The 14,752-nt window shown below is 38.7% G+C and overlaps 1 protein-coding gene across 1 annotated transcript in view; it reads left to right on the forward strand.

The window, feature by feature from the left end:
* necab3 (N-terminal EF-hand calcium binding protein 3) overlaps window positions 1-14,752 on the forward strand; it is a 44,643-nt gene that overhangs the window by 11,871 nt on the left and 18,020 nt on the right. Inside the window, exons 3-7 of the mRNA XM_080890727.1 lie at window positions 3,525-3,633; window positions 5,275-5,300; window positions 6,725-6,822; window positions 9,459-9,595; window positions 12,691-12,812. Of these exons, the coding sequence (XP_080746853.1) occupies window positions 3,525-3,633; window positions 5,275-5,300; window positions 6,725-6,822; window positions 9,459-9,595; window positions 12,691-12,812 (492 nt within the window). The remainder of the gene's footprint in view (window positions 1-3,524; window positions 3,634-5,274; window positions 5,301-6,724; window positions 6,823-9,458; window positions 9,596-12,690; window positions 12,813-14,752) is intronic.

Consider the following 14,752-nt stretch of genomic DNA (forward strand, 5'->3'; position numbering starts at 1 on the left):
GTAAGAGTTCTTTGTATTTTGACAGAGAAAACAAAGGCAGTGAAAGAGACTGGAAAAAACAAAAGACACTTTTTGTGTGACAAAGAAGATTTGATTTTTATTCGAAAAAAAATGTGGGCCAAAGTGGCGAGAGCAGCTTGTTGTCTGGACCAACACATTACACATTCTGGTCAGAGGTAATGTTGAACAGTGTCAGTATGGGTCCACTTGAACAGATGGTCTTCCAGCTTGCCCTTGAATTGCCAGCTTTGCTGAGCCAACCAAGTGGAATGGCATATTAAACCACTCTCCTTTTGCCTTGTCTTTGCATAGACAGGGTTTGATTACTCAGGGGGTTAGAAGCCAAATTTTAAAAGTGTGAAAGTGTGAGTTTCGTAGCTGCCCTGATTTTGCCCTGATATGACTCTCTGTGCAAAAAACTGTCTATTTGGTGGATTTACCAACCTCATATCCATACTTATTTGTGCATATGACTGTCTTAGCTGTATTTCATCATTCTTTATTGTAATGTTACTCAGTTGCATTGATTAATTATGTCTCCAACTCCTTCGAGTATACTTTTGCTTCCCTTTTTAGGTAAATATGCCTAGTCTATTTATTCAGCTGCACTTAAAAACATCTAGCAGCTTCTTTCTGGCAGGCTAACTGCTGACTGATCTGTGTAATCTGTGCTTGCAGACTGATTTATAATAGGCTCACGAAGGAACACTTCTTCACAGATGACAACCAAGCTATTTATCATCTGCTATTGATTTTCCTGTGCATTGTCACAAAAATCTGTGCTCACTGTTAACTAGTCTGAGCAGAATGAGAAAAAATGCAATGTGCTCACCATCTGTAGTGCTTTTACATTTATATTTTGTGGAACACTTATGCATAGTATTAGAATTTAGTTTTTATCTGTTAGAACATTCATATTTGTTTTGTTTTTTTTGCTTTTTACAGACACGCGTCATATTTACATGTTTAAATAAGTGACAATTCTTTTCAAATATGACTTATTACTTTATCAACAATTCAAGCCATTATATATATATATATATATATATATATATATATATATATATATATATATATATATATATATATATATATATATATATATTATATATATATATATATATTAGGGGTGCAACGATACACAAAATTCACGGTTCGGTTCGATACTTTGGTGTCACGGTTCGATATTTTTTCGATACAAAAAATGTTCATGCCTTTTTAATTTGTCATTTATTAAAATTATAAATATATATTTTAACTCAAAAGTACAGTTTTTAAATTTAACCCTAACCCTTGTGCGTGTTTTTTATTTTGACAGCGAATGCGCACCTGCGGACCACTTATGTGCAGCCCTGGTTATTTAGCTCGTCATATTGCAGCCACAGAAATTCTTTTGTCCATGAAACCATAAAGCTGCACTTTCTTTTTGCCTTATAGTCTGATTTGTCATAACTTCTCCGTTTTGTGGTAAGCTTTTCTTTGGCTGTCACTTCTTCACCCTGACCTGTCTTATTTGGCTCAGCAGAACTAAAATATATATCTGTCTGTGAAGGTTCTCAGTCATCCAGGTCATCGTAGTCAAATATAAATCCTGCTGCTTTTACACACGCACTCACATAAGCTCAGCGATTCTCTGCGCGATCAACCTCTCACATGTTTAAGCTGCGGGAGATTTCACTTGTCATGTTTGCATAGTAAGCTAACGATTAATAAGACGATGTCAGAGGAATTGGTGCACAAATTATCATCACTCACAGATCAGTGCTGTCGCTCTCTATACACAGTTCGCACGATTGCAAAGTGAAAGCAAAAAAACAAGCGCAAATTCAAACGCGATTTCAATATGTCACATATTGACAGTGGCTCACCGATGCCAATGACATAATTACCCAGCTACATTTCTGAAAGAATGCAAAAGCATTGACATAAATTTTTCCTTCCTACAATAGCCCGACGGGCAGGGAAGAGATAGATTTTGGTAGCCCGACTGAAAAAAATCGCTAGCTCCAGGACGTCGGGCTAGCGATATTGCGAGCCCTGTATCTGATTGAGGAATCACTCATCTTTGGAAAAGAGAGTTTATTACAGAGAAATGTCTCTTTCCAAAATAAAAGCTATACTATCCGCTTCTTCTGGGCTATATTCTCAGCAGCATATTAAACAGCTGTCTAAATGACTCGGCTAAAGTTAGCAGCATGCTTGCTTGTTTTTTTTCTGCTTCCACTTGTCTTTGCACTAGGATGATGTCGGCGTAAATGTGCAGTCATATTCGTTGTGTTCCCACTAGTGCTTTCAGGTTAATCTCGTTGAAATGACCTTAACGCCACAACACGGCAAATCTCCGTTAACGCCCGTGCATGGGGCTAGACGGCCAACACGTTAACGAGCTAACTGCGCTAACACACTAGTTCCCACCCATGTAATTAAGCATTGCATGGCACATCCAACATACTGTTTTACTTTAGTCCATGACTGCTTACCTTCAGGGTCATACGTCACATGAAAACCAAAATAATTCCAAACGCCAGATCTGAATGAGGGTGGGGGAGGTCCATGTTGTAAGGAGAGCTTAACTTCTGTCTCGCTAGCTTGCCCTGCGCTCTTCCTTCTGACTATGCTGTCTGTGTTGAGCGCTCAGTGAATCTGCGTTCGACTACTCCGCCTAGGCTGCACTGTCGACCCTAGGCGGAGTAGTCAAACACAGATTCACTGAGCGCTCAACACAGACAGCATAGTCAGAAGGAAAGTTGATAAAATAAATTACAAATTTTGTATTGTTCGATACATATGCGTACCGAACCGAAAGCACTGTATCGAACGGTTCAATATCGATACGAATATCGTTGCACCCCTAATATAGATAGATAGATAGATAGATAGATAGATAGATAGATAGATAGATAGATAGATAGATAGATAGATAGATAGATAGATAGATAGATAGATAGATAGATATTGAAATATTTTGTCAGTTAATTCCAAGAAAATAAGATGTTTTATTACTTTTTAGTCATTCAGTTCATTTTTTTTGTTTTCTTTATGCATATTATCATTAATATGAAAGGTTGCAGCTGTGGTAGTTACAAAACAATACTGACTTTCCAGCATAGCAGAAAAGCAGAAAAGGGCTACAGAAGCTCTTGAGCCTTTACACTGAGATTAAAAGGGAATTAAATGGAATAGTTTCCAGAACTAAGTACCACATGTGTAATGAGTTATGTAAAAAGTCCAAGCTAAGATAGGTGGTAGTGTCTTATCCAGCATGTAAACACATCCAAGTACGATGCAATCAGGTGGCTCAATTTTCTCTTTAATGTTAGGCAAGATGTTTCTCCTGAGTTTAGTATTACTGAAACTAAGATTTGGTAGAAGCAAGAGCACAGAAACAAGAAATCATTCAAGCAAGAAGAAAAAAAATGTAATATACATGTTATACACGTAACCACTAGTGAGCCTATCATCTTATAACTGTTGATACAAGGCTGCCTGTCGACTTTGTGCAGTAAACTTTCTTTCTGTTTCAGATGATGGCAAGTTGTCATTTGAAGAGTTTAATACTTACTTTGCTGATGGGATCCTGACTACTGAGGAGCTACAGGAGCTTTTCTATTCCATAGATGGCCAACAGAATAAGTGAGTTTTTGACCTAGTGTTATATTTAATAGATTCTCTCTCGTAAACTTTGTGCTTTTACCTTTTAAAGAGGGCAAAATAAAAGCATGCTTAAAGGCAGTGTTAATGTGTTCTTTTCAAGTCACCAGCCACAGATTAAATGTCTCACAGCTGGAGGGAGGTCCTCGGTAAACTCAACTCAAGCAGAATTGATGTTTACCCCCTCCTTTGGACATAAAATACTGTGGGCTAAACCAGCTACTTCAAAACCTAGACTACTTCCCTGAAATTACAATCAAGGAAATCAGCCTCAGGATAGCTGCTGAAATCACCGCACTGCAGTGGACGCTTAACTCTTTTAGCCACAGAGGAAAAGACCATTTCTCCCCTGCCATGTTGTATTTAATGTATCTAAGTCTGATCCTTACCTAAAGCCAGTGTGTTTTATTGCCTTTGGCAGATCAGGTATTTGTATTCATGAGGCATTTTGCAACTTTTCTTCTGTGCCAACACTGAGGCTTAACAAGGTTTCAAAATCTTTGTATAAGCTCAGGTGATATAACAAATTAACCATGATTGGTAAATCACTGAAATGCATCAGTAGGCCCAGTCTCACACACAAAAGCAGACTGGAATAGATGCATATGTGTTTTGGGGGGGGGGGGGGGGGTTTCTTCCTTTTTTGCATCTAACTAGTTTGGCTACAGTAACCACTCTGTATTTATTTTTGTTGTGGTGCCAGTTCTTCCATCACTGTGTGATAAATTGCTTTTGAACATGCTGCTAGGCTAGTATTGCCGCTGTGATGAGAAACAATAGCCTCGAGACCTCTCTAACCACCCTCCAAGCTTTGAGGCAGTTGGCATGAACTGTGCTCTGATGTCTAATTAAAGGTTTTTCTTATTCTCAATATAACAATACAGTTAATGGAGTGGTGATAGGAAGAACGTGTTTTACCTGTATATGCTTGATAATGCTTAAAGTTATGCAGAAAATGCTGGAACTGAAAGCAAAGGGAAAAGAATGATCACATTAGCTATATCTTAATAGCCTAAAAGAGAGATATGTGGGAGCTCATTGTCACCATCCAAATGCAGATTTGTAACAGCAACTGCCAAAAAGGCATTTGTTTTTGTTGTCTGCAGGAGCTGTGTGAGCATTATAATAATGCAGCTATTTACCAGCTTCACTTCCAGTTTGATTCAGTCTTTAAAATGTCATTAAAACAACAGGGGAATTTTTCACATAGTAATGGTAGTAGTAATGGTCTTTATCAAAGAGAATAATTTCTCATCAAATGTAAACCCTTCTGCTACGAAAAGTAAACAAAGACGTATTTATTGCAATGTTTTTACCACTGTGGGAGAAGTAAAACAGACAATGGTCTAACATTTTAAATAATGATAAAATGCAGAAGACATCATTTCTAAGGAGAATAAACATTTCAGGTTAACATGCTGCGCACAAGTGTGATTTATATGGTTTTAACACTTTAACAAGTCTTGTGTATGTCTTTATATGACAACACTGTTATCATATTAACTATATTCACACATAGTCACACCAAACCTCTCAAGCAGAAATGAAGAGCTACATAACTTTGAATTTTCCTAATTAACTCTCAGTATCTTCCCTGCTTCTCTCTTATGTTCTGCTCTGCAGCAATCTGGACACTGACAAGCTATCAGGTTGGTTGGAGTGTGCTTACTCTGATTTCTGTATAACTCCTATCATAAAAGTTACTGTCATAAGTGCTTTGTGTTACCCTATCCTTAGATTCTTTTTTTAATTATTATTAGTGTTCATGAGTAACTTCATAGCAACAGTTTAAAAACTCTGGGAAATTTGCATTTTCAAATGAAAGCATTGTATAAAGTTAGAGGCAGCAGGTTTTGCTGTGTTTTCTGCGCACGCCAAACAAGCAACACAACTAAATTATATATCAAAAGCATTTGTGATTTAGTTTGATTTGAATGTGTCGTCTGACATGTTTAGGTACTGCTGAGCAAAATCTGGTAAAAAGTCATGTTTCCCTATTGGTAGACTTCTTGTGTGGAAAGTCAACCAGGTGCTGGTTTCCTAAAATTTACAGACATACAGTAAGAGTCATATCGATATTGTTATATAGTATACACAGTAGTAGTGATATATATAGTAGTGATCTATTGGCCTATTTTTTTAATCATTTTAAAAAATACATGTGTGTCAGATGACCTGAATAAAGTTAAGAACTAGGACAGAGACCGGTAAATATGACTTGTACCCAGAATAAAACTTCTGCATAATTTATTGAATGGGAATGGCATCTTTTGCATCTGACATCAACAGAAGTTGACTGTTTTTCCATAACAGAATGCTTCTTTTATCTCATATGTAGTTCAGTGAACATCTGTCAGCCACTGCTCTATGTTCTTTAGACCAAATTGTTTCTGATTAACGGTTTAAACTTCAGTAATGCAACATAAATGAATGTAACTGAGGGGAGTGTAAAGGCTGCCACCAATCCATTCACCTTGGATCACATTGTTAACTGTGTGTCATGTCACTCGTACTCTTAGCTAGTGTAAAATCAAGTTTTTAATTAAGAATCAAGAGCTAATTACTATTGAGCTTTTTCTTTGCTTTACTCTTGCTCTATCATATATAATTTGGTGAACCTTCCTCGCACAGCCTTTTTACCGTGACACTTTAAATAAGCCTCGGTACACTGCTTTTGCAGTTACGTGAGCTCATTTGTGACATAAACATTAAAATGTGTAGGAGTTTCTTTATAGCAGTCGGTGCTGTCTGGTGTGAAATGAATCTTGACGCTTGCTATCATTAACACTACAAGAGTGAATGAGATATCTTATAACACTGCCTTATTAAAATTAGTAAAGAAAAAACCCTCAATTTCATGAAACGGGGAGCGCTAAGTGTTGCTGACGTATTGTGCATTCATTATATTCTCACTCCTGTAGTCGTCGTCGTCTCTTAATTGGAGTCTGTCATGGCAACATATTAGAGCTTGTCTCCAACTTTTAAACGTTAAAATTAATGTTTGATGACTATTCATGTTCATAGTCCGTGATTGCAATAACACTGACAGGTTTTTTTTGCTATTCCCTGTTAGACTATTTTTCTCAGCACCTTGGAGAGTATCTTAATGTCCTTTCAGCTCTGGAGAGCCTGAATATTGCCATCTTAAAGGCAATGGATAAAACTAAAGAGGTAAGAATTCACCAAAGCACGTGAAGACTCTGAAAGCTATACTATGAACCATTTAGTTTTATGTGAATCTGTCTTAATTTTGGCAGACCACATGGCCACCACTCGCTAGCTCTGAATTCAACAGATTATTGAAATGACTGCACTATTCTCAAATTGGAAGTTGGGCTTCACACAGACTTTGTACTTGAGAGCTGGCAGGTTGGATGTAGTCTCAAATGTAATACATGCACCATGCAGGTAATAGCAAGAAAAACTGAGGGCTGAAAGCAGTTTTTATCAATTCAGATGATTCACACTGACTTACATCACCTGTGGTCTCGTTATCCTTGGTCCCACTTTGGAAAATACCGCCAAACCCCGAAACACAAAAATGTTGAATGAGTCGGTGAACGGATATTTACCTGTTAACGCTTACCAAATTTTATGTAACAAGGTTAGGACACTTTGACGGGGTTTATCCTATCTCCTATTAAAACCTCAAACTGAGTCTTCACCTTATAATATACTGATTTGCATTATGGGGACATTTCTTTACCTTAAAGGAGGTGGGCCTACATAACGTGAGTATCCAAACCAATCCCCACAATGTAAGTAATACAAGTAGACACAGACACGCTCACCAAGTTAGGTTTTTTTGTGCTATAAATCTCCTGTGTTTAGTTTTGTGCTGATTCTTGTCTATTAGAGGAAGCCCCCGTGTACACAGATGGAGCCACTGCTGCACTAAGTCTCCCAGAAGTGATGAATTAACAAAAGAGGGACAAAAAAAAATATTTCAGGCAGGGATGGGCTGGGAAATAAATCAGATGGGGAGTTTGACCCAAGAATGACTTAATACGTTCTGCACAAAACACAGCAGTGTTGTCTCAATATCCTAACTATAAATGAGTCACAGATATCCTATATAACACAATAATCTACCCGATACTTTGGACACAACTGTGATGCTGTTTCTGTTTATTAACTTGTCTGTCAAAGCTACAGCGTGTACTGCACCAGCATTAACATGTAACTAAAATCGTTGACTTGACTTCCCCTTGTTACTGCTTGCCCTTTTTTTACTCCAGGGAACTTCTTAACATTTCTGTTCCTGTCCAGCAGCACAGCACTTTTGGTCCTTTTTGCTGCAGCAATTACTGCTCCCACTGCTAAAGCTGCAGATGGAAAAAAACCACTGATTAGTATTTAAGCCAGCAGTCTGCCCACCTATGTACTGCGGGTCCCATGGGCCTTGATTGTGTTCAGTCCAAGCAGAAGAATCAATCCACATAATCAGTCTTATTTTTAACAATTATAGTATGCTTGATTTTAAGAAAGTAGCTTCCTTAAGTGGGATGCACATTCTCTTCCTGAGCATTAAATGAGGAGACTGGTAAATTGTGTGAGTGGTTAATGAGAAACTGCTGCAGGAAGAAGATGTTTTGATGTACCTTAGTGCTTAGACTAGAGCAACAGGAAGAAGGTAGTCTGGTTGTGTGCGATGGTTTTTAGTTTTCTGGTTATACTAGATTAATAAGAGATAGAGACAGAGATAGAGCAGGAAGGCAATTCTCCATGAAGAGGAAGAAGCACAAGCCATGACTTTACTTGAGAGATTTTGTTGTTTTTAATACTTGGCCTGACTGCAGAGATGTTCTGTGTTTATTAGGTAAAACAACCACACATGCCATAATCAGGAATCATGCACAGCACCAGTTTCTTGTAGTGTCACCAAGTGACACTGCAAAATTATGCAAAAAGAAGCTTTGCAAAGTCCTGAGTAGCACCAATGGACTATCAGTGCAGTGCAATCCCATGACCTTAAGTCTTGTTCAGTCTGCAATTTTCAGTCCTAACTGCTACAAATATTCTCTTGATACTCCTGATGTCCCACGGTGTGTGTGTCCCAAAAACCTCATGTAATAATATGTACCGGTTTGGCACAGCCTAGCATTTCTGTACCTGTTTATTATGTTGCTCAACTAGAGCTGACAAAATGTTTTAAAAGTGCTTGAGGATTTTTTGAGGTAACAGCTATGAATCAGGGATTTAAAGTTTAATAGGAGTTGATAAATGAGAAGAGTGGAGGAAATGTGTTCTGAATAATTATGGAACCTGCCTTAATTAGATCACCTACCTCCTCTATTTGGCCTCTTCTTTAAAGCTGTTGAAGTGGGTAAACCCCTAGAGGATTGTGCAGTCACTGGTTAGCAGCTGTGGTCTGTCAGTGCTTTGGACTGCTAATCCCATGATGCTTTTTCAGTAGAGGCTCGTCATCGCAAGTTTTGACAATGAGCTATGCAATGTTACTTCACTCGCACATTGCGTGACTATGTCTCCTTTGAGAATGCGTAATCACATTTGTGTTTGGGGACATGAGCAGCAATTATGTCTCCTATTAAAGTTCTTCCACCTTGGAATTTGAATACGCACTTCTGAATAATGTATGTGTTCTGAGAATTAATTAGCCCATTTAATTGCAGCTGTCACACATTTCACAAGTGCCTGCAGTTGTTTTGGAGAAGTTATCACATGATCGCTCTCTCTCCTTCTCTGTGTGGTGTGTCTTGTCTCAGAGCTGCTTTTCCTTTCTTTGCGCTTTGGTTTGAGCAGTTTGTCCTTTAACCCTTTGTTCTGTTTGTCGCTCTCTTTCTCAGGAGTACCAAGGTGCCAGCGTGTTGGGTCAGTTTGTCACCAGATTCATGCTAAGGGAGACATCCAGTCAGCTGCTTTCTTTACAGAGGTCCCTGCAGTGTGCCATGGAGGCTGTGGAAGAGCAGAGCAGCCCTGCCCCGTTAGTACACTATGTGATACAGTATTTTGTGTTTTCTGTTATTTGTTACATTTTATTCAACACTGTTTACATACTATTAAAGTCTTAGTCGTAATTTAAGTAGAGAACTTATGAGCAACAGCATTTCTGATGACTGGTGCTGTAATGCTAAACTCAGGTATAAGGATTACCTTGTGGGTTTTTTTCATAGATGCTGTTCTAATGAAAATTTAGAATTTTTAACTCAACTTTACTTTACAACTTTAAAATTCTGCTGCAACACTGCACAGAAAGGGAGTACAGTCATGCTTTTCTATGCTGCATATATTTTAAATGTAATTTCACTGTTGTAAATCTTTAATTCCAGTTAATTAAGGCTTCTGCTTCTACTTTTATATGTAGATTGGAACATGGTCGGTGGTTTAGGTATGACAGAGTTGTCAGAATTAGTCCTCTTTTGTTGCCCACTGGATGGACTTGCAAAGTATGTAGAAACACAGTGCATACTTTCGAGAGTGACACTGTATTTTGTACCAAGTATTTTATTGCAGAGTGGATCACACTATGAGAATTGTTGTCTGAACTGTTAATTACATGTGAGCCAGAAGCCTGAAGCATCATTAGTTATAAAAGCGCATTACTTTTTTCCTCTCACTTACCACAACACATAGAAGCTGCTTGAGCCGAGGGGACATGCTGATGCTTCTCTTTGATTTTTCAGATTTTAGAATTTGTTGCGCTTGCATCATTCTTATGATGTTCCTCGGCTGTTTTTTAAGAATGATTTTTACACTAAAGGAAAGGAGAACATTTAAAGGTTTTTTTGTTTGTGTTTTGTTTTTCTTAATGCAGTGGTTAAATAAGTTCAGCCCAACTGAGATGTGCAGCAGACAGTCCAAACTAAAATGAATAAAACACATCTAAGAACTCATTCCAGTCTATACAGTGTGGTAATGATGGATCTAACAGAGGAAATGCTGCATATATGTTCATACTGCTTAGTGAGGTGTGGTATAAGCCAGCGTGTTTGTTAGCTGAAGGAGAAAAATGACTCATGCTGGAGGGATGATTTCTCTGCTAGACTTTGCATTCTGTCGTACCATGATGCTCTGTGTAATTTAATATAATAATCCTATATTTTTATATACAGTGCACCATAATAACTCAGAATGTTTTTCTCTCTTTAATCATTCAACAATGTTTTACTAATATCTCACTTTATAATCTCTCTTTAAAAAATATTCAACCACAGCATTTCAAGACTACTACTGCTAATGCAAACTGCTTCAAGAAATACACACATACTATTTTTTAATTGTGTCAACAGAAAACTTCCATAATTCATTATTAGCACAACCAGGTATGAAAAAAACAGTTAGCATTGGTCTAAGCAATACTTTTAAGCAAGAAATTCACTTAATCAATGCTGTATCATGAAGCTTTCTTTCAAGACATGCCTTTGAGCAGAAAGCTTTGAATTTACTGTATTCTCACAGGCTTTCAAACAGATGCCTCACTAATAGGTAGACTGTTTGAAATTCAGAATTTCTGTCAAAGACCTTAATGCTTTCATTAAATGTAAATGAAGGTCATGGAATAAAAACACAAATAAACTGCTGTCACCAATTAAGAATTTGGCAAACACGATCCATCTAGGCATTTAATGAGTAGAAGTCTGTGTCAGCACAGGTCAAGATTATGACTAATGCTTTGGCAACACTAACTGTTCTCATTTAAAATAATAAGGATACTTTTCTACATTTTTCATGGCTAAATAATTTGGTAGCACTAATCGCAGCCTGGGTTGTCTCTTTTCTTACCTCTGGGTGCCACGCTGGCATTATTGAAGATAATAGAGTGATTATAGCCAGGGTGAATTATTGAGAGTTGACTGGGGGAGGCAGAGCAAGGGAACAAGGCTAAAGGATGATATTGGTAGCAGTGACATATATAGACAGTAATTCACTAAGAGAGAGAAAGCAAAGCAGAAAAAAGAAGTAAATGGATAGCAGAATGATACAGAGAGCCTAAGATGAATTGGAGAAAGGAAAGAAGGCCTGTACAAATGAACATAACACGGAGCTTTTTGGTCAGACACTTTTAATATTGCTCAAGCAGATATAGATTTGGACAGACACAGTGAGTGTGTGTGTGTGAGTGACAGAATTAGAGACATATTGAGTTAAACAACAAACAGCTTATTTCTCTCTCCTTTACTTCACTGCAGTAGATTTATGGTGGTTGCAGTGGCCTTTGGGCTCCAGGCTGTTCTCAGCATGATAACCTCCTAGCAATGCACTCCCTCTGCGCTGTCAGCATGATCCTGCACACACACACACGTAGACACATACACAGACACACGTATTAACGTGCACACATAACAACACAACAAAAGGAGGGAGACACTGGCTCACACTACCAAGTACAAACAAACGCGCAGAAGCATTTAGACACACAGAGAGCCACACACACATACATAACTAAATCAAAGTCTTCACACACACACACACACACACACACACACACACACACACACACACACACACACACACACACACACACACACACAGACACACTATCTCGATTGTCACACCCTCATGACTACAGAGTGCTTAACATCCTGCCCTTGACACTCTGCATTTAGCACAGCAAACACTTTTCCATCTATAACAGAGATATAGATAGTATGTGTGTGTGTGTGTGTGTGTGCATATGTGTGATTGAGGAAAGGAGTAAGTGTAAGTGTCTGTCCCCCTTAAATCTTTACCCTGTGGGATAATAAGCTGTTTTCACCTCTATTCTGGATGTCTCTTTGTGTGTCTTTGTGCCATTGATTATGCTGTGTCTCTTGCATCATACATTAACCTATCTCAGTTTCTGATTGGAATCAATTATTAATGTATCATTCTCCACATATTTTTCTTCCTCTCTTTGCATTCTCTGGCCCCTCAATCTCCTCTATTCCTTCCAATGTTTCGTTCTATATATGCTTCATATTTTCCCATGTGACTTCCCCTGTTTGCTATATTTTAAGAGGTTTTTTCCACATTGCTCTGACAGTTGCTGTCTTTCTCTCTGATGTTTGTCTCGCTGGATTTCCACTGCTGTCATGGCAGGAGAGAAGTAAAGGCGCCAGAGCTGACAGCAATACAGAGAAATGGCAGGCGCTGTGGTCGCAGGGTCCATAATAACCTGTGCCTCTCTCCATCAGATCCCTGCACTGGCATCCTGACCATGGGTAAGAGGAACAACAAAGTACAGGGTGGGCCATTTCTTGCGTCCACATTTTGGCAAATCCAACACTGAACCAGTTTCACGAAACTTAGCAAGCAGTTTGCTAACTGTAGCATGGGAGATGGGTGGTCTTGTAGGGTGTCTTGCATTGAAATCTGCTGCAATGACCCGGTTACTGTGTTCACCAGATATCAACACGATTTCAATCCGCTCCATGGCCACCATGGTCACCACCCATCTTGAGGAGTTTGCCCCCTCACATATACTAATGTGCCACAAACAGGACTTTAATATCACCAATCATTCCCATGTTATTACTGTGTATCCATATAAATGGCCCACCCTGTAGACTTAAATTGCTAAAAGTGAAATATGGTCTTTTTAAATTGTTTGTTGTCTGTAGCAAAAGAAGGGAACACCAGACGTCAACTTATTGGCTTCCTTTTTTTCTCAGTCATTTGCCACCAGCGCTTAGGTGCAGTATTTGTAACTTAATAATAATGATAACAATTTCTTATAGAACAAAATCAACAAAGTATTAGGTGATCTTTCAGTGTCAGCTGAAAGATCCGAACAATCTCTTGGACATTTATGTTTCCATAAATGACCAAGAGATGTGGGGATGTAACACAATGTAACCATATTGAAAAAAGGAGACAAAGAGGCAAAATTGGCAACAAAATAAATTATTTTATTAATAATTAAACTAAAAGAGACAGACAAGCTTCTTGCACCATCAAAGGAAAGAAAAAATTACAAAACCCAGATGTTGGTAACTAATTAAAGAAGTAAAAAAAAAGGTTAAATGACCAATAACTCTCCTCTTCACAGAACAGAAGCAAGCAGCAGTAATACACAGCTCACAAGCTGCAAAACAAAAAGGCAGACTGTCACTAGAGCTCTCCTCTCTAGTGCCAGCCTTAAGCACTCTGGCCTAATTGCCAAGTAGAATCAGCTACACTCAAGGATGGCACCTAAGGCTGGACAGCAAGGCCCACCCACTGGGGCAATATTACAGCAGGTCCTGCTGGGGTTATAACAATATTGCTCTCATTTATTCTGGTTATGTCTATCAACACAAGGCCAATTTGGTTTTACTTAAAACTGAAACTGTCTCTTGGGATCTAGAGAAAGCTTACAATAGGGTGCCACAGAGAGGAACTGTGGTAGGCTACTGCATAAGGAAGTCAGGAGTGACAGAGACGTTTGTGAGGGTGGTGCCAGGAATGTATGAGAACAGCAGGACGGTGGTAAGATGTGCGGTAAGAGTGACAGTTTAGTTCAAGAAGAGTGTGAGATTAGATCAGGGATCAGCTCCGAACCCTTCTTGTTTGCAGTGGTGATGGACAGGATGACAGATGACTACTGGCAGGAGTTTCCATGTGCTATAATGTTTGTAGATGACATTGTGATCTTTATTGAGATTAGGGAGAAGGTAGAAAAGGACCTGAAGAGATGGAGGTATGAACTGGAAAGTCAGATGAGAGTGTGAATGAGAAGAAAATGTGACAATACAAGGAGTAGAAGTATTGAAGGTGGATGAGTTTAAATACCTGTGGTCAGAATACACAAGAGGGCAGGCTGGGTGGATGGAGATGTGACAGAACGATAGCAGTAAGAGTGGAAGGCAAAGTTAGGTAGTTAGACCTGCCATGATGTATGGTTTGGAAAAGGTGACACTAACAAAAACACAGGTGTCAGAACCGCAGATGGCAGAGCTGAAGATGCTAAGATTTTCAAAATGAATATATCAGAGGGTCAGATCAGGTTGAGTGGTTTGGAAACATGGCAAAGATAGTTTGAACATGTACACAGAGGAACAGTAGACACTTTGGATATGGAGCTGCCCGGGAGAAGGAAAAGAGAGAAGACTCGTGGATATAGTCAAGGAGGAGATGCAGAGGGTTGGTGTTACAGAAGTGGATGCGAGGGAGATGAAGACAA

Source organism: Rhamphochromis sp. 'chilingali', assembly GCF_963969265.1.
Source record: "Rhamphochromis sp. 'chilingali' genome assembly, chromosome: 9".
In the NCBI taxonomy this organism is placed as follows: Eukaryota; Metazoa; Chordata; class Actinopteri; order Cichliformes; family Cichlidae; genus Rhamphochromis; species Rhamphochromis sp. 'chilingali'.